General features: G+C 36.7%; 1 protein-coding gene across 1 annotated transcript in view; it reads right to left on the bottom strand.

The window, feature by feature from the left end:
* The window catches only part of REV3L (REV3 like, DNA directed polymerase zeta catalytic subunit), a 123,841-nt gene that overhangs the window by 55,557 nt on the left and 46,798 nt on the right, over nucleotides 1–21,486 (bottom strand). Inside the window, exons 2-9 of the mRNA XM_040597762.1 lie at nucleotides 20,888–21,077; nucleotides 18,219–18,293; nucleotides 16,599–16,759; nucleotides 13,433–13,529; nucleotides 2,161–2,255; nucleotides 1,529–1,633; nucleotides 485–569; nucleotides 251–399 (exon numbers count right to left, since the gene is read on the bottom strand). Coding sequence (XP_040453696.1) covers nucleotides 251–399; nucleotides 485–569; nucleotides 1,529–1,633; nucleotides 2,161–2,255; nucleotides 13,433–13,529; nucleotides 16,599–16,759; nucleotides 18,219–18,293; nucleotides 20,888–21,077 — 957 coding nt within the window. The remainder of the gene's footprint in view (nucleotides 1–250; nucleotides 400–484; nucleotides 570–1,528; nucleotides 1,634–2,160; nucleotides 2,256–13,432; nucleotides 13,530–16,598; nucleotides 16,760–18,218; nucleotides 18,294–20,887; nucleotides 21,078–21,486) is intronic.

Genomic DNA, 21,486 nt, shown 5'->3' with positions numbered 1-21,486 from the left:
CAGAGTCGAAGACATCAACATATTATGAAAGCAAGCCACATTAAAATGGATTTTACTATTTGTTTCCATTATTTGCTATGGCAATTTTAAAAACGCTTACTCTAAGAACAACGAAAACAAAAGCAAAGCTATTCTTAATTTTTTCATAACTGACAATCAGAGCTTCCCTGGCTTACTTTGCTTATCATATTAACAGCCAAAGCATGACACAGATTTATGCCTAAACAATTATGCTATTAAGAATACTCACCTTTGTTAATCTTTTTATCTTTATGCACTTCTACCATATTAGCTGGCGTACACTGAAAGGCTTCAGGAGAAAGTACCTCAGAATGTAGTGTTAGCTCAGCAGAGAACTCCTCTGATCCATTACTGTAGTCCACTGATCCTGACAACGTTCTAGTTAATTGAAAACCAATTTTTAAATGCATATTTACAGTTTGCATAGAATACTATACTTTATGGCAAATGGCTAAACACTTACACAGAGAAGTCATTTTGCTTGAGGATTTCTTTAAGTCTCTTCTGAAAAAACTTTTCACTCTCTGTTGCTGGCATAAATCCACGGTCTTTAAAATTTGAAAAATATTTATTATTCAGTTTTACTTTGACCACTCTAACACAGAGAGCAACTAAAATTACTAATTCTGTTAGGAAAAGGCTCAAAGTTGAAGTGTCCATTAATTTTAAGTGCCAAGTTGAAGGGTTGATTTTTCAAGTGTATTTAAACACTTTAAAATACTTCACATACTCTCATTGATACAATTTGCAACTGCGAGTATCAACAGCATTTAAAAATCACGTAGCAATTACACCAAGGTGAGCATCCAGGAAAAGAACAATCAGTGAACAATTTTGAAAAGTCTGGTTTATGCTGCCTGAATAATATTACACAGAAACGCAGGAAAAAAACCCCACAGTCAGAAAGTCAGCCTTTGTTGGGAACCTGCCTCCTTCCTTCTTGCAACCCTCTGGCTTACTTGCCAAATATAACTCATATTTTAAAAGAAACGGCCTAGATTTGCAGAAAATAACTCTGTTCGTTATGCAATTAATTTGCAGAGCACAGTCTTCCCTGTGTAATGAATTTTACATCAAAATACAGGGATTTGTCCATCCTTTTAGAATTTTCAGCTAACATCACCTTAGCTATAATTCCACAGAAATTCAAAGGAACTGCCCTTGTGCATAAACTGCCACGGAAAGCTTCAGGATAAGGCATTTAATTTTGTCAGTATTTAAACACTTAAATGTTTTCCATCATAAACCATGCAATCTTAACTCTCATTATCATTCAATTCTGCCCAGAATGCTTTGCAGCTAGCTGAATCATAATGTATTTACACAAGGTTATGTATCTTGCTTTTAAAATTGGAATACACATACTGGGCAACCAGTAAGCTTGGAACTGACAAAACAGTATATCTAAAAAGCCCTCAAAATTGATACACTGATTTAAATTCTACCTCCTGCTTACTTCTTATTCGAAGTTTTTGATAAACAGATACAGTTTTTAATTTTTTTTTACCTTGTGACTCAGGTGTCTTAATCTGAGAAGATTCACATTTCTGTCTCCGTCGCTGCTTTTCATCTTCCCATATAGCTTGTAAACCAGGGTTCCTGCCAATCTGGGCTGAAATATACAGTAATACATGAAGGGAAGTCCATCAGTGTGATGAATTAGATTCTAACATTCTTCTTCACCTCTTTTGTCATTCTAACCTGTTAGGTTTTTTAACTGCAATTCTTGCCTTACTCTAGGATTCAATGTTATGTAAAAGTTACACCTTAACTTAGTTTTCTAAATCTCCTATTTCTTTTGCTGGTCTTCTCATCAAACATGTGGTGTATGTATAGATGTATGCACATACACACTCATACTTGATGTTCATATTTCACTTACTCTCCTTATAGATCTGAAACCTTCTGCTATGCATTAACAAAAATCTCTTTCTATTGCTCTGACAATACACTATTCTTACAAGCTGTTTTCTTTCAGAGTTAATGATTTTTATTTTTTTTTAAACTTCATTAATTCTTAGATCAACAGTTCATTAACACTGAAATCTGGATTGTGACTTAACTAAGCTGAGCCTTAAAAAGCTGACAATATAGCTCCTGTCCCAAAATGTTTTCTATGGAAAATTATTAACATGTCACCTTCAATATCCAGTTGATTTAAAATATCAGCAGCTACTGCATCCACCTCCAATTCACAGGTACTTTGTGGCTCAACACCTTTCAACATTAAAGAGCTGTGACAACATAAATACCACAGGTTAATGTTATCAATAAGTTGCTTTTGAAACACGCATCATCACTGTTTTCTAACTGGGCTAGATTCTGATCAAGTGGAATGGGGATGAGTACCTAAATACAGAATCACCAGTTCTCATCCTCACCTGCAAGTTCTTAAATTAATAGTCATATTCAGATATAATTAGATGAGAAATTTCTATCTTCAACTTAAAGGGATGAACTTTTTCTTTTGTAGGAAGAAGAGAAAGAAGCAGTGAACAACTCCAAATACTACAGCAGTTACAACAATGTTCTCCTCCCCAAATACAAGATGAAATGCACTACAGAACTTTCAGTCAATAGGATCATCTACGTTCGCACAACCTTGTGCCCAGAAAACACAGTGGCAAGAATTTTTCTCTTATTTGCAGCAATGCAAAACAGTTTAACATTTCCAACTAAAGGGATTTAAAGCAAAAAATGTTTTATTTTTCAGATTTTTTTTTAACATTTATTTAGGGGTCTTGGGGTAACCTAATGAGTTTAAATAGAGTATTAGCATCCCAAACACATGCAGAACTAAGGATAACTGGCTTGGTTAAGACTTAAAATTGTAGAAACAAATTCAAGCTTGTTGTATAATGATCTGATCATTTTCCTGCTGTGTCTTTTCAGATCTGCTAAGGTCAGCAGCCTTCCACCTGTTGCTGTCAGTGAACTGAGTCCATGGAATAAGCTAAGAAAGAGAAACCTTCTCCCAGGTTTATGTGGAAGTCTGTTTACTCTTTAAAAAAATCAGGGAAACACAAAGATCCCTATGGTTAAAATAATGCTGTTCTTCAGAACCCTTTGTCTAGGTTGATTAACTGGTGACTTACAACATTTACTTGTATTCCTACATTCCCTGACACATACACAGCCTCAAAAATTTCTGCATAGAATCTAAGATGTAATTCATGAATAGTCAGTGGTCTCTATAAGCTTTGAATAAAGTCACTACAGCGCAAGGTGGTAGTAGATTATGTAATTGAAAGGTGAGTATCCCCAACATTATCTTTGAAAATGTAATATTTAATACCTAGAAATATGAAATCTGAAAGAAATGTAGAATTAAACTGCTTAATTTATGTTGCGGACAACACCAAGCTGAGCGATGTGGCTGACATGCCTGAGGGATGGGATGCCATCCAGAGGGACATGGGCAAGCTCAAGAATTAAGCCCATATGAACCTCATGAGGTTCAGTAAAGCCAAGTGTAAGGTTCTGCACATGGGCTGGGGCAACCACTGGTATCAATACAGATGGGGGCCTGAAAGGACTGAGAGCAGCCCTGCAGAGAAGGACTTGGGGATACTGGTGGATGGAACGCTGGACATGAGCCAGCAATGTGTGCTCGCAGCCCAAGAAAGACAACCATATCCTGGGCAGCATCACAAGAAGTATGGCCAGCAGGTCCAGGGAGGTGATTCTGGCCCTCTGCTCTGGTGAGACACCACCTGGAGTACTGCGTTCAGCTCTGGAGTCTTCAGCACAGGGAAGTCATGGACCTGTCAGAGTGGGTCCAGAGAAGGGACAAAAAAATGATCAGAGGGATGGAACAGCTCTCCTGTGAGGAAAGGCTGAGAGAGTTGGGGTTGTTCAGCTTGAAGAAGAGAAGGCTCCAGGAAGACCTTATAGCGGCTTTTCAGTATTTAAAAGGGGGCTTATAAGAAAGGTGAGGACAAACATTTTAGTAGAGCCTGTAGGGACAGCACAATGGGTAATGGTTTTAAAGTAGAGGGTAGATTTAGACTAGATACAAGGAAGAAATTTTTCACAATGAGGGTGGTGAAACACTGGAACAGGTTGCCCAGAAAGCTGGTACATGCCCCATCCCTGGAAACATTCAGGGCCAGGCTGGATGGGGCTCTGAGCAACCTGATCCAGCTGAAGATGTCCCTGCTCATTGCAGGTGGGTTGGACTAGAAGACTTTTATAGGTCCCTCCCAACCCAAACTATTCTATGCTTGTACGTAAGAGCAAAAATCTAATGACTTCTCAGAAAACATCAGGGAACTCTGCCACAAAAATATCTTCAGGGCATTGTATTTATTATAAAGAGATAAGATAGCATGCCAAGAAAAAAACCCCAAAACTGACTCCATCACATTCCCAATCTGCAGTATTCTAGAAAACAAAAAATGTTTACTTCTAAAGTCCTTTTGAAGAGGTCTATGGTATAGACTATCAGCAAACTATATACTACATGAAGTCAGGACTGAAGCTAGTTCAGACACATGCTCTTCCTTAAAAGGGTTATCTATGGGCAAAGCATGTAGATTTGCTCAGTAGACAGCTAATTACAACTGCCTGGATGCCTCCTGCAAGGAATCTCTAAAATTTTTTGCCTGACTTTGAAACAGCAGAAGATCAAGAGGTTCTCTCAAATGCACTGCAGAAATCAAACTGGCTTAAACAGCCCAAACCCAAACTTAAAGTGAAGGGCTGCTTTCATGGCAGCTTGGCAGCTTCAGTTGTCTGCTTCTTTACCACCTCACCAGAACTGCTGAGCTACTCAGCCCATGCAAAAAGTCCGTGCTGTAATTGAAGTACAAAACAAAGGAGTACTTCTGAACGGGTGCAAAATTTCTCCCATCTCAGTTCCTCCTGACCCAAGCTTTCCTTGCTTCCCCCAAAAGAACAACCTTTTCCTCCACAAAATGAGGTTCTACTGCCCAAGAAGAAAGGCTGAGATATTATCTTCAAAAGAAGAAAGGGGCAGGGGGGACAGAGACACAGACAGATGACAGGAACACAAACACAACAAATTAGGAGCATTACAAACTACAACAATGTGAGCTTTTATTGACTGCTGCCCAGTTCTGTCAGTAGAATGGAGAAGTGTATCAATGTACCATATGACTTATTTTAAGATACCAAACCCATTCATTTGTGATTAAAAAGCAAGAATTTTGAACTTTGTAAAGATTAAGAAAGGCACTGGCAAACAAATACTTTGCTTTATAAGACTGTTAGGTGTCACTATCATGCACAGAGAAAACTGGAATTGTTAGCTGTAACTACTTCATTACACCCGCATCTATTTGTCCACCTATGAAGAAGTATTGTCAGTCAACTGAAGTACCAACTGCATTTTGCGTAATGCAGAAATAGCTTTGTGCGTTTAGAAAGAACGCTGAGACCTTACAAGGCAATCAGAAAATTATTTTTAACCATAAAAGATTGAAGTTACCTTTTTTTTTTTTTTTTTTTTAAGTCTCCAGCAGAGATTAATAACTCCGGTAAACTTATAATTTCTTAGCTTAACTGTTTGGATAAAGAACTGGACAAGATGGGAACAGTGTTAGAAATGTAAGCAGGAATTAAACCAGTCCTAGAACATCTATTTACTGGCACTTACGAGGGAAAAGACAGAGAGGACTGAAAGATCTAGCTGTTTGGTCATTGTCTCTTTCTATATATCAAAGTAATGCAAAGTTCAATTTGTATTACTAGTTCAGTTGCTCAGCTAATGCTTAACTTGACTTCTAGGGTAAGAAGGCAATATTCCCCTACGTAAGGCTGATAGGGTTTACTGTGGTAATTTCAACCTCTTTACAGCAGATTCAGCTTTTAAGAGTCATCTTTCTCTCCTCCTGTACTGCATTATAATAGCGGAATTTTATTCTAAAGTAAAATTTTGCATTATACATAATATGAAGCTGAGAAACAAACCAGAAAACTCAGCAATTGGATTTTAAATGGAGTAAGGAATAAGAAAAAAGGAATAGGCATCCTGAAAGTAAATTTTAGAAGCTTCTAACACTTAACATTTCAAAAGCATATAGTTTAAAAGCAAAGAAAAAAAGTTTACAGAATAATTACTTGGCAGCCTTATTTTTAAAATTTGTGATGTCACATTTTGTGGCTGTATTAATACAGTAAATGTATTTTTCACTCTGTATGCAAATGTTTCGCTCTGTTACAGAAGAAGGCGGCAGAGCAGGATACTTCTTTAGTCTAAACATCCAAAAGCAGTCTGGTAGAAGCTGTGAAGCACTTATGTAAAATTCATTAATGACTGTAAGATGCTATACATTAATATATGATTACTAATCCCCTGAGTCAGCAGCCCTGTTTCAGAGTTATTGTGAGAATTAAAAGAGCTGATCACGGAACTCCTAAACTAAAGCAGCTCAGCCTTTTAACAGAAGACTGCCTGTGCCCTAATGCACACTTTAAGGACAATCCATTGCCATCACTTCCCCCTCTGTTCCCAGTCATGCCATCAGCTGAAAACCAAGTCCATAATACGATAAGAATGCACAGTTTTCATGTCAAGCACTTTGGGTGCTTGTATTCATCAAAGCATTCAAGCAGAGCCTGCCTGCATGGTGGGTGTCAGGAACTGCAGGCAAGCTGAAACTTGCATTTGGATCACATAATAAGAACGAACTGCAAGATCACTGGGAAACAAGAACAAGGGAGGAGGTCCCAAAAATGTTCCGTTCCCTTCATGAAACTAAAGTGTTTCTGGGAACAAGTGAAAAGGGATCATAGCACACAATGGTCACTGATACCAGAAGAGTTTTCCATATCAACGCTTTCCTTTGTCAAATGGCACATGTAAAGGACCAAAAAAATCTGGTCAAGATTTGTTTCTGACTTGTTTGTTAGATACAACAGCAAAACTCTGAGCTTTCTATTTTCACTACTTTCCCCTTTAAAAAGAATCCAATTAAAAAAAAAAAGGGGGGGGGGGGGGCGGTAGGGAAGAAAGAAAGAAAGAAAGAAAGAAAGAAAGAAAATTCTTGAAAAGTTGTAAAACTATAGTTTTCAGTGTTAGTGACCTATTTCTGAAGAATCTGTTTGATGACTAAAACCACTAACCAAAACATTTGGCTTTCCCCTGACAAAGAGACAGCTTTCTGTTCTTTTCCCTTTAAATAGTTAGCACATTTTGTCAAAAAAACCCCATGTCTTGGTTTTCCACATCTCCATGAAGGGTGTGGCCAGTGGTTTGTCTTGAGAACTGGTCCATAACAGACTCAGTTGGCCAGGAGCTTTCCAAATAATGAGATTTCTTATGTGTAAGAGATTCTAATATGGATTTATCCTCTAAAAATAACAGTAAATACAACACGGCTGAATTCAAAACAAACTGGTAGTTGTCACTGTAACTTAAGTCTTTCCCCACAATAATATTAATATGAAGCATGTTCTTCATCTGCAACTCACCAAGATTCACACAATTTGGGTGATTAGAAGCAGAAAAGCTCATTTTGCCCAAGCTCTAAATCGAACAGATGTACGGCATCTTTCTGTTAAAACCTACAGTATTTCAATTAACCTGGCATATTATTCAAATTAAAAACACTGAGCTAACAAGAGCCCCTTTTTGAAACAAATTCAGGGTTCACCATCATAGCTTTCATTAATGTTTTCAGGATTAAGGCAGGGCTGGCAGTCAGAACAGACTGATGTGGAGGCTAATAAAGACAACTGACATGTGCAGTAAGATTTTCAAATGTCTCCTCCATACAACCAGGTCATTAACTTGGCATTTAACATCCTTGTCGAGGTGAACCGCTAGACACTTGCACTAGCAGAAGTCAGGGCAGTAACAGTACAAGCTTCTGCAACATCCAGTAAGCCATAAAGGCCAAGGAGCCATTTGTTCCCACTTCAGGAAAAACCTCAAAGGACATACAAAAGCAGAGCAGCTTTAACTAGCCCTTCTAACATTTTGATTCACTCTGATTAAAGCAAAAAATGTCTGGGGGAGAGGAAGGAGTACCAACTGCCCTGAATTACAGTTATTTAACATGATTACGTGCTGCTTTGAGAACTATTTCATCTGAGTACTGCCAATAGTTTGGTCAGCTGTTGGGTTTGCTAGTCTTGCTCACCTAAAACAAACATGCATATAACATCAGGAAAATATACGAAGCAACTGTATCTCCCAGTCTCTTACATCAAGCCACACTTCCTGAGCAGCTACAGTGCTGCAATTAGCAGGTGAGAAGACAGCATGAAGAAGTCAGAACATGTCCAGTTTCCTACCTGTAGTTAGTTGAAAATATGAACTGCTTCAGGTCTTTAGCAGTTGTTATGCCTTGGAAGACACTCAGAAGTGGTCTGTTTGACACAGACTGCCCTATACAATGGACTAACCACTTGCCTCACACCACATGCATCAGTTTTGCCAAGAAAAAAGAGTTTTATGCAATGCCAAAACCACGATTTGAGAATATCTGTATTAGAACAAGGTTAGAAAAGACAACTTAGAAAGTCCTAGCCAAAGCTTTTCATAACATCTGGGTTTCATTTTGAAAAAGGGAACATAGAATTGTTCACAAGGTACAACTTGTAATACAGATAGATAAATGAAAAGCAGGGTTAAGTGAGGTGGCATAGGAATGGAAGCAACCCAGCTACAAGAGAACAAAACTTTACTCTCCAAAGAAGCAAGATAAATCAAGGCGGCACATTTAGTTACTTGAGATGCTCAAACCAATTCATTTAAAACTACATTTTATACCTGCACACTATGCTAAAGAGCTGAAATACAAATCCATTGTACCTTTGTAGAAAAAGCTCGAAATAAATCACTGAGAGAACAGTCAATTATTGAAGAAACTAAAAATTTGTTGGCACTATCTGCTGGTATAATAACAACAACAATAGTAATTTATGACAATGATGACGTAGGATGAAATCTGGGCTCAAAGAAAGTACCAAGGTTTGGTTCCTCAGATGCTGCGGCAATGAATTAAAGCAACAGTCCACACACAATTAAAAAAAAGTGCCCGCTACATACAGCTAGCTAGATCAAAGCCTTGAAAAACCTTGAAGAATGGCCATCAAGGTCAGTATCTCAATTCACCAACATTAATGACAGCCTAGAGAAACAAGTTCTGTGATGACCATGTTTCAGGTATTTATAACGTTAAACTGAGGACAGTAGATAAAGAATTAACCCCACAGAATCTGAAAGATATCACAACTACACTGATAAGGACTCTAAACTTCTACATAATAGTTTTCCATATTCTCTTCATGAAAGACAAAATGTCTTTGTGTTTGCAGAATGTTCCAGTGACTTGAATAATACACACATTTGATAAAGAATCAAAAGGCTAAATAAGAACATGTACATCCTGACAAGCAAGAAAAGCAATTGACAGCCAAAACCCTAGTAAAAATCTGTAACATTACGTAACTGATACTGTGCAATAGTGTATTTTTCAGATCTCTCAATTTCCATATAAACTAGTGCTAAATAGCAAATCTAGGATTTAAAAAAGGAAGTGTTTCTCAAAAGCATCCTGCCACCCATTCTGCTTTTAACACACCATGTCCAAGCGGTAGAATTGACCACCAGATCGCTCCAAGCCTGGTGTTTACCACGAAGTTTTCTCAACGGAACTCATGGAAGTGTTTCACCATTAATCGTCAGCTACCTGAGGGACAACATAAATGTGTCTCATGTGAAGAACTCCTCTTAAAACTGTCAGATAGCACTGCCAGGCTCAGGCAACTACTGCCTATCTTAAAGAGGGCTTTGTAGGGTTCCAGTCTGACAACACGGGCAAGTATCATACCTAAAAGCCTTACAACATCAGGGATTCCTGGGCACTAGTGGCTTTGGATATTTGTCTATTTCATAACAGAATCACTCTAGAATTAAAGAATTCTCCCTGGCTTGAAACAGTATGCTAATTATAGTGGCAAGTTAGTAATTTGGAGATCTGCCAGGAGCAAGACAGAACACAGCTGGGTTAAATACTGTTCTGGAAAAGTGGCAGAACAGCAAGGTGCTATCTCTAGTACAGAAGAGTGAGTTCAGTCACCAAGAAAGTTTGTCATAGTTCTCAAATGTTTTTTGAAACAGGAAACCACCACTGGCATTTACTCGTGCAAAATGCTGCTAATAGTACATACATAATTTCTGAATAATATTTTGCATATCACCAGGCATCCAGCATCGGATTTCAACCACTTGATACACTGTACTCCAAAGTCAAGAAATGCCAAATCAATTGCACTCTTAGTTAAACCAGAGAACTTGTCAGCTGCCACTTGCAGCAAGGACTTGCTAAATACACGTTGGACTATCTCTAAAATTTATTCTCAATGTACACCAAAACCAAGGGTGATGAGTCTAAACAGGCATCCCAATGAGTAAGAATACAAGGCAGCCTAGAAATTTTGTGGTCTCAAACAACATTTGACTGTCTTTTTCCCCTTTCGTTTTTTCTTGAAAGAACTAACAGCTTAAGTGTACAGGTGAAAGGTAAGGAAAAATTTATGAGATCTTCATATCTGACATAAAGGACAACTAAGATTTCAAATTTCAGTACTAACACAGAGGAGAATATCCAAACACTGCTGGAAATAGTCAAATGGTAAAATACAGTAAGTAAATTTTTTTGCTAAACAACTCACAAAACAGTTAAATATCTCAACTTGAACGCAAGACTGGGTAATGAAATGAGGGGACTGTGCTGGTATTGCACATGAAACTAGAAATCAATACAGCTGTTGATATAGCCATACACAGAAACTAAATGTTTGGAATACAGAACACACTTTGTTAAGGAAAGACTTATAAATAAAAGACCAAGGGCAGATTTACAGATATCAAATAATACTGTAGACTACAAGAATAAAAGCCGTATGGAAAAAAATCGGAGTCACAATCGTTTTAGGAAACAGTTACAAGGGTTTCCTTGGATAGATCTCTCATACTATCTGGGTCAGAGTTACCTTCAGCAAGGTAGATCATGACAATTATGGGTCCATTAAACCAACCTAGATGCAAATTTTCAGAATTTTAAAGAAAATACAAAGTAGGAAGGTAAACTGAAAGTGGGACAAACTGCAGTTATGGGTTTGATTATTAGAACACTGTTTTAAATTGATGCCTCCCATAAATAATTCAGGACAAATTATAACAGGGAATTAATTTTGTGCAGATACAGAACAGAGTAAAATCAGCAATATAAATGAGTTCAGATTTGTTACTTTGCAGTGGCATGTACATCCTATAGCATGTGGAAGATGGTGTGCCAGAACACATTTAATAAAATAATTCATTTTCTATATAAAGGGATAGTTTGATGCAGTATCAAATGGGAAATAATTTCACTTGGAGGAGATGTAAATTACTTCCTAAATTATTAAAGCATTTTAAGAGCTGGCTTAAGGTGGAATTCCTTTTGGTTATATAAAAAAGACTGAGGGTTGACACAAAATTTGTAGAACTGAATATAGGCCTGAGTCTAGAATATATTTAGATTATATTTATAGAATATATATATAAATATACAATATATTTAGAACATATTTAGAACTGAATATAGCCAGTTTCTGGGACTGAGTTTACTTCACATCTCATTACTATTGTTGGCAGGAAATGCAGGAGTGTACTAATGAAATATGCTGATCAGGCAAACTGGTAGACATACTGGATACATAACCCGATCATAGTATTATAAAACGAGAACAGGATTGACTTACTAGTAAAAGAATAGAAACAGGATAAAATACAAAAATGGGATGTGCGACCCTGTATGAACTTAAAAAGGAATCCAAATGGAAGATTATCACTTGGAAAAAAAAAAGAGAAGAGAAGAAACATCTTGTACTAATAAATACTAAAATGTTTATAAGTCAAAGTGACATGGTAAATGAGACTGAAGTGTATCAGGGAGAGAACTACCAGTATCATTGCATATGGTGCTACAGAGAATTTGGTATGCTATGTAGTGTTCCAGCTTTACATTCAAGAAAGAAACTCCTACTGCCAAAGTACAGAGAATGAATGCTAGGGCAATAGACAAGCCTGGTATTTGCCCCGTGACTGCTAACATCCCACTGCTGGATCATGTGTGAGAGCTGAAGAAGGACTGGCACAGGTGAGGTCCTGCACCCCTGGCTATATACACAATATATGAAAGGAGGAGAAAAGAAGGCTTGTGGGCACAGCCATGAGGATGAGTGCCTTGGCTCATCCCTCTCTGGGTTTGATAGCCAGGATGTGCTATTCTGCTTTCTCTTTATCTGCCTTCCCCAGGCCTGTGTAAAGCAACATCAGACAACTCTGGTCTAACTTCTCTGTTCCAAACCCCCAAAGGTTAAGTAACTTGGCTTGAATAACTGAGCCAAATAAAGGTTGAAAAGGACTATGAATGAAGTATGCAGCCAAAAAGGAGAAGAAATAGCCCAGGGACAACTGGATATAAATGGATCACAAGTAAAATCACAATACAACCACCAGCTGAATGTTGTTTCACAACCTCCTTAATGCAGGAATAGTAGAATCAGAAAACCAGATGCTACCTTGCACAGGCTCAAGTTTTTGCACACTAGAAAAATCTGAAGTATGGTTTAAGGCACTACTGGGGAAGTGAATGCTCCCAGTGTGTAACGCTAGCAAGTAGCGTGGCGTATTAAGACTGATAAAATATTCAGAGAAGAATGACAGGAACTATCCAAAGACTGAGAAGACTACTAGATGACAGAGTAATTACAGGACCTGTCAAACATTAGAAAGTAGCTGAAAGATTGAACTTGCTATGGGTAAACTATGTAAATCGAAGTAGCACCAGATACTGTCTCTCTCCCTTCCCTGGGCCCCACAAATCCCAACACCCCAGATATACTCCTTTGCTTACAAAAGCAGAGCTATTACAAATTACAAGCTGTAGACTAGGAAATGTCTAGAAAAAAGGAAGACATGGGAGACTGACATGAAAATTCTAAGCTGAGATACTTAAGTAGTTACTATTTGAAACGGACGAATTGGAATACTCTGACAGCACACTATTCATGTTAGTTAAGGGTGATTACAAAAACAGAACCTGTGAACTGATATGTAAGTATTGTCTATAACTATTAAGCCTCCTCAGCTTTGCATCAGAAGTCATTAGCTAGAAATGTATCTTCCAAAACCCACAAAGATGAATTTGCCATTTATTTTCCTAGTGTTATATCCCAATTAGATTTTTACAACCATATACCACAAAGTGTCAAGATAACCAAAACTATACAGAGAAACTAAATAACAATCATCTGTGTTACATCAGCACTTTTTTTTTTAGCATATAAACCATGTAAGGGTCTTCTAAATGCAAGACTGAAACTCTGTAGTATATACAAGTTGATGTATATAAGAAAATACAGTGTACAAAAAAAGATTTGGCATGCTGACCTTGGTATTTCATCTTCTTCCCATTCAATGAAAGATATGCTGTTTGAATTTCCTGGCAAATGACTTCTATGACTTTTATTGACACCTGATATATCACCTAGAAAGAAAAACAGAATGAGAAATTATTTCATTTATGCAGCAATATTTTCCTACACATATCATTATGTAACTGCATTTATTATTTAATACTACCAGTCCAAATGCTTCTGAAGAATGGCACCGCACATCATCTTCAAAAAGTAACTATGCTATCATTTTAACTGATTTAACTTTCTTTCTAACATATAGATACATATAAAAATACATTCTCAACACACTGACATCAGAATTGCACTTGCTGTGTTCTAGTCAGATCTTAACCTAAATTCAGTCTTTTCCTATTTGTGCAAGTTTCAAAGTAAATCATGCAGAGTCTGATGCAAACTTCAGAATTCCCAGGTGTCTGGGTCCTCAGGTCAGATCTTAATAGAAATTAGAAGCTAAAAACCCCACTAAATTCTACTTCACACTCTTCCTCTTTCTTATCTGTGAGCTGAAAGAATACACAATATAATCCAGATGCAGCAGCAACAACAGTGTGTGGAAACCTGCAATGAAGGCAGATGTCTGACCTACAAATCAAGAAAACACCATTTTAAGTTTGCTCAGGAGTCTCAGTTTAAGGAAGCGTGCTCCGAAGTCATGCTGGAGAAGTCCCATCTGAAGATTTACCACCTCCCTTGTGGTCTCTTCCTGAACCTTCACTCCTCAGAGGAAGGAAAGACAATATACACAGGATGTTGCACAAGAAAAAAAAAAGCCCAGGAGTGGAGTTGGGGGGAGGCAGAATGGCAGATGACCTTGAAAATTACTCAGTCTCTTGCTTCTATGTGAAAGACCAGCTTGAGCCTTTAATTTTCTCAGCTATGTTGGTGTCACACACGAGTAGGGTTTCCTGTATTATGTTTACCTTTCAGCAACAGCAAACAGTAATTGAACAGGGCTAGTCCAGGAAGAAACACGGTCATGTTTTTACTGTGTGGCGTATCAGCTAATTCTCCATATTAAAATGGAAGCTGACTATGGAAACATCTCGTTATTTTTCATCTGTAACTTGTATTCTAAGTTGACAAAACAGGACTGAACAGTTGTATATTGTAAAGGAAAATACATTACAACAGCTATGCAAGATTATATGCCAACCGGTGAAGTAATAGTATGTACTTTCAAAAATCATATGGCTTTCAAATACCATACCAGAATAGTTTCAGTGCATTACCCCTTCTCTTATTCCCTATGATCCCCACTTTCAAATACTTCTAAAAATCAAGGCTCATATTCCTGTATCAGTCTGTTTCTTCACTTAAAGTTACTCACAGGGATAGATTTAAGGACGCTTATCTTCCCCTTTTCTTGACATGGCATGTCTTTAAAGACAGTAGCAGTGACACATCAAGGTCTTCCAGAGTCATGTTACAGAAAAAGATTGAACTACTGAAAATAAAAGTTCTGTAATCATTTCAGTGGCATACAGAACAGGAATGAATTTGCAGGCTTCTTCCTCGCTGTCCATAAACAGAAGAACTTGAAAAAAAGAATAACATTGTCTGGATACAGGCTGATGAAGGCAGTTTTCCTGCTACTACAAATTTGCCTGCTGAACTCTCAGCCTTCAAAACAGTCTACTTATCTCAGTGAGAAAAACACCACTGGAAACAGGCTCCTGAGGCTGCTCACTTCCATTTAGGAACAGATCTATTACTGAATTTTTTATTCCTTGCCACACCAATTTCTATGTTGTCACCTGCGAGGAAAGGAAAGTGTTTGCTGCATATGTTTAGGCAAAGACCTTTACCTCCACCTAAGAAACAATGGTAAGCCTGCCCTGCATGACACAAACTACACTTGACTAAAATGAATGCACACCCCCTAGACGTAGAATATGTGGAACAGGCAGGTAAGTGTGTCAATCGTAAGCAGAGGCTGTGCCTTCTACACCACTCCAACAGGTCTGAGCCTAGAAGGGATGGATGGCACTTCTAAGGGCTGCTGTGCAAGGATTGGCCTCTGTCCATGGCTGAGCTTTTGTCTTCCTGAAGTTTTGACAGCAGCAAGTGTGGCCTATTGTTGCGTATGAAAAGTGTTTTTCTTTACATGAGAATCAGTTATGAAACCCCATGCACTAATTATTTAGCAACAGTTTAGTGATAAACTTGACAGTCCTGGGTTAACGGTTGGACTTGATGATCTCAAGGGTCTTTACCAACCTAAATGATTCAATGACTGCTGTCTGAATATACATGCATAAAAATAATGGGACAAAATTAAAGTCAGCATGATTCTTACTTGCTGCCTTTACAGAAAGATACTTTACCATTCTTTTCAATTCTTGCTTTAGCTGTAAGAACAATTATGATTTAGGCAAACTATACTTATTTTTCTAAATATTAAGTACCAAAGATATTATGGTTTTCCTACTGTTATCTCCCCTTCATACTGAAGCATTTAGATAATTTTATGGATGTTCTTGCCAAACTTCATTTTTATGTGTGTACATTCAAAATGTCAAAGTAACTTTTTAAAATGAAAATTTAAAATTCTCCTTTGCTGAGACATTAATATTTCAAATTTCACCTTAGAACATATGACCTTAGTACAAACACAAGCATTTTAATTAAAAACATTATTTGTCAGCAGAGACTAACAATTAGCCATAATTTTGTAAAGACACTATCGCATTAAAAAAAATAATTACAAGTGATATAGGGATCAAAAACAAAATAAAAAAAAACCCCAAAGCAACAGTATTAACATGCCATCTTTCATGTAGATTTTTCAACTAAATATCAACTATTTTAAATCTTCTGATTTGAAAAGAGGTGTGGTCATCTTGTGAAAATGGTCACAGCTGCACTGCTGACAGAACACGTGTTTCTTGATATATAGCATCTCATTTCAGGAAGCAGACTCTCGCTCAATCCAAATGCACCGGCACAAAAAAGGAAACATGATAGAAAGCTACATGCAGACTTTCTTTTGACGTAGAAAGCAAACTATATGGAAGCAACACATCGTACCCATTCAGCCACAAACTGCGGCAAAAATCTGACAGCTAGTGATGTTTTGTTCAAAATGGTATTTTTAGCCTTCAAAATAATTATTTGGTCTTAAGAAATAAACACCTTACTTTTTCTCCTTGCCTTTCTGAATTTCACAGCAGCCAGGTTTATTAAATTCATTCCATATAAGTTGTAGTCTATAAAGAGTTGAAGGAGGTAGGGAATGTGGGCTTCATGAGGCTGGTATGGTTTGTTCATTATGGCTCCACCTTGAAGAAGCTCACATACTCTAAAAATAAAGACAAATTAGGATATAAACAAAAAAATATTCCAGGACAACAATATTGATATTTGATTTTATCAAATTATAAAATACTTACACTTCTTAAATTTTGCCTTAGTTGGATTTTTAACTTAAGAATTTTGTTTTCACAATAACAAACCCACAAAAATTATTTCCGCTAATAATGATTCAATATTTGAGTGTTAATTACAAATGAGCTGTGAATCCTCCAGCTTAAAAGAAAAAACCCAAAACTAAACCCAAAGAAAACCCACCCACCCCTGAAAAAACATCATACCATGTACTCCAACTGATCCAAAGACACTATAGTCCATGGAAACCTTTCTACAGAGTAACTGTGGCAGCTATGGACCTATCAGCAGTAATAACTTTGAAAGTCTCTCTGGTTCTCCTTTATATAAATATATATATATGATGTCCTACGTGAATTTGAAGTTGCATACTGTATACACACAGAAGCAGCATTTTAATACCTCCCTAGGAGCATGACAAATCTGTTCTTTTAAACATCCACACATTTAAAAATAACTGCAGGTATTTGGATAATTACAAATTGGTGCGATAAATCTCAAAATAACAGGATATATCTGTAAATCAAAGAAAAGCACTAAACATATCTAAGTGCACTAAATTGGGTTCAAAAAATAAAGTTTTACACAGAAAAAATTAAGAAAATAATTTAAGTGCAATTACAGTCCTTATTTGGACAGAAGTAATTCAAACACGAGGAGTCTGAAAGAACTGTCACGTCATACATGCACATAGATTACCTTAAGATAGAAATTTAAAATAATGCAAAATTTTACTAGTCTAGAACAAAAACCAGACAATCCTATCTTATGATCATATAGCAGAGCTTTAAAAATAGGTTATGACAGGTAATACTACACACTCAAGGGATTTCAGTTTATGCTTGAGAAATAATTCCTCCTTATTTATTCCTGAATTTACTGCAACTAGTGTGACAGGAAGATTGAGATCAGCTGCACTTTCATTTAACAGAACATTACCCTATTGAGAAATAGAGAAACTGTCTAATAACAAAAACTATCCAGTTTTCCAAGTATATTTTGAATTTTAATGGGTGCTAGAATTTAAAAACTAGCAAATTCTACTTCGTAATATATGAGAGTACTACACTGTTTTCCTTAAGAGTTACAGGAAAAGTAACCTGATGCAAATTTGTTCAAGTGCTCAAGAATTACAGTTAATACAAGACTACTAAAGGCAATTATATTTTGTCTTGCTTTCCTAACATGCTACTGCTTTAAGAAGATTATTGGTATGCTTAGAATTATTAATACTTTTATGTGTTTTGAAAAATTTGGACAATAACTTTGTTGCTTTTGTTTTGTTAAGATCTAGGTGTATCTTGCCTCAAAATTGACTTTTTAATTCAACATTTAAGGAAATCAGCCAGAACTTCATATCACCGCATCCTTACCTTTTTACCATTGCAGGATTGTAAAGATAAATCTTCATAAACTGTCTCTCCTTTTCATGGTAACCATAAAAAGGCCTGGAGAAGAAGTAAAAGCAAGAAGCTAGCCAGTTATGCTGTGGCATTTATTCAACCACATTTTACTGTAAAGAGTATTAAAATCCAGGGAGGGGAAATTACAAGATAAACTGCATATCCAGCAGAATGGAAATTCCCATGTCAGGACAAAGGGAGCACTATGTTACTATATAAAGATAAAAGACCCTATGCATATCAAAATATCTTTTAAAAAATTACATTAGAAGGCACTTGCCAGCTTAACATAGTTTCTCACTTTCTCCACATGTAAACACACTGATGGCTCACCATCATAATTTATTAGTGTTGGACTGCTTCGAAAACAGCGCTTGGTCTTTCTGATAAACGCTGTAATGAAGTCCTTAAGGACATGAATTCTGCAGATCAGGTGTAAATGAGTAAATACTGGCTGTGTAACATAAATAACTGAACAATGAGAACAGCTTAAAGGAGTGAGTATCTGCCCCTTCTCAGTGATTACTAATCATCTTGTGCACTAAATGAGGCATGAATCCTGAAGAAAATAGGATTTGAGAATGCAATTAAAGAATACATACCATAATGAATATGTCAAGACTAAACTGAGGTTGAACAGGCAGCACTAATTCTGGTATTACTTGACTGAATTACTGACTTTTCAGCATCTATAATTCTAATCTAATCTAACAGGCTTGTAAAACAGCATGTTAAGGAAACAGGCCATAATTCAACACATTGGATGAATGAAAGAAGTCTACAGTTTGCAGTAATCACAACCAAAGTCAACAGAAATTCAGGAAAGCATACATTTAAATGTTACCTCTACAAAATAAAATACAATCTCTTTATCAAAAATATTATTAAAAATGCAACTGTGATGCTTACCTGCTAAGTAAAAAAAAAATAAATTGAGTAGTAAGAGGGATTTCAGACTTAAATGCCAACTCAGCAGAACTGCACAACTACAGCATTAATACTGTGATTCTAAACATGCTTAAATATGCACACATTTAATATCTCCAAAAGCTAGAATTAACTATTAAAAAAAATGTTTATGAAGGTAAAACTGAGCTAAGTTGAAACAACAAACTTTAAGCTGTTAAGAGAACAGGAAAGGTGAAGATCAGATCTTTATCACAAATCAATCTCTTACAGAGATAGTATGAATCTAACGACAGGTTCTATACGGTGAGTTATGATGACTCAATGTGCTGTAGGCATGTAAATGAAAAGTTACTTTAAAAAAAGTCATCACTTACATGGCAAGTGACCCATGCTCACATCAACATGGCAGCAGGGAGAGCAAGATTTACAACACTTCCAAGGTTAGTTACAAACACCTACTTCAACTTCACAAGGACAGTGAATGTCACCGTTTTTATTCTTGGACCTTCACTATGTTCGGAAGTTAACGCAACAGAAATCTTACATTAGAAATATAAAGGTTTTGCAAACACCTTTATTACATAACAATTTCCCTGCTAACGCAGAAGAGAAGAGATAAAATAATCTCCAAGATGTAATGAAATATATTGGTTTCTTACCACAGAGACACTATATAATATCTATGCACATAATCTGACTCAGGTCAGAACAGAAGAAAACAGATTTGTGTGACTACATAAACATGTCTGTCTACACAGGTAAAGATGAAGATAAATTACAATTTCTGTTAGGTGCTTCCCATTACCCTCTTGGGCAAGCAAACAAAATACCATGAAACACACTTTTCTATGCTTCTTTAAGGCACTGAGCATCTGACTTTCAGTAATGACTGCTTTGAAGCTCTAAGGCACGAGAGGTGAAAAAGGCAGGTTCTCCTAGTCTCTATGTTTTCTCACTGATTCCAGGAAAGATTGTCTTCAGCAGTTCACCCTGCCCAGCTCTCACTGTTGAGAGGAACAGCTATACTGCAATTCACATAGTTCTTCACAAAAAGAACAAAAATAAGAAATTTGGGTGTTACCTTCTTTGTTACTGCAAAACCACATCAGAAAGTTCCGATTAAAAATGAAAAAAAGTTATTGCAGCCACTTCACTAGCACAATCTATAAGATACCACTAGAAGTGGCTGGGAACAGAAAAATTATCTTCCTAAACTTAATAGAATGAACATGTGGTTTTTTCATGCACTTTTCATAGAAGATAGTGCTGCATAGTACTGAAAATTAGCATTTACATTGTTTTGAAGATGAGAAATTCAATGCATGTATAGACTAACTGTGTTCCTCTAGGACCGCTTCCTATTATTCACTATGATTTGACACATTTTTCAGTCCTTAGTTATGCAAGATAAATAAAAATTGATTAAGAGAATCCATAAAATGTTACCATTCAGTAACAGCATATAGTTCCAGCAGTAATAGAAAGCTACACAAAATAAAACAACAGTCAGTTTGACCGGTAAGTAAACTATTGTTTAAGAGCCTGCACTTCACGGTCTGCACTGCTGAGAGAATTAGATTGGGGAAAATCTGTTGATTATGTTAAAGTCAAAGCAAGTGGGAAAGAAGAAGCACTGCAGTCATCCAAGTCCATGGTAAGTGCTTCTATGTAGTACAACTGCAAAAACATTGCAAAACAAATAACTAAAAATCCTAAGAGGTCATACTTACATTCCAGATACTAATGACACTTTAAAAACATGTTGAATATTAGAAGACGGATTGCCTAAAGCCACATTAAGTGCTCTGTCAATGCTGAATGCCACTTGACGAAGATAGTATTCTGGATGCTGTCCGAAACCATCATATGGTACATAGAGGTAAGGAAAGATACCATGTAAGTGGAGACAAGTCTTCTGACCTAAAAAGAAAAGGTAAACATTTATTTTCTAATGGCTACATCTTTTCCTTCTTCCAAATAGTCCCTAGGTTTGATTATTTTTTTTTTACGTTATTTTCAGGTTCTGCAGGAACAGGATAAATTTATGAAACGGGTTCAGGTGTATTTCAAACAAAAATGTACCAATTTAGAGCAGCTCTCACATTTGTTTCATTGACAAAAGCAATACAGAACAGATGTGGTTACATGACGTACACAGGATTACACTTGTATAACAGCAGAATTTCCCACTAATGGTTTTCTTTGTAGTACTAACACAACACCTCTCTGAGAATAATTTTGCATGCTGAGCTTCTCAGCCTTAGTGAAAATTTTGGAGTATCAAAGTTCTTCCCATTTCTCACTAGAATGAGCACACAACTAAGACTTA

This window comes from Falco naumanni, chromosome 6 (genome assembly GCF_017639655.2).
Source record: "Falco naumanni isolate bFalNau1 chromosome 6, bFalNau1.pat, whole genome shotgun sequence".
NCBI classification, from domain to species: Eukaryota; Metazoa; Chordata; class Aves; order Falconiformes; family Falconidae; genus Falco; species Falco naumanni.
Note: the sequence above shows the minus strand (reverse complement) of the source record. Positions and strands in the feature narration are given on the sequence as shown.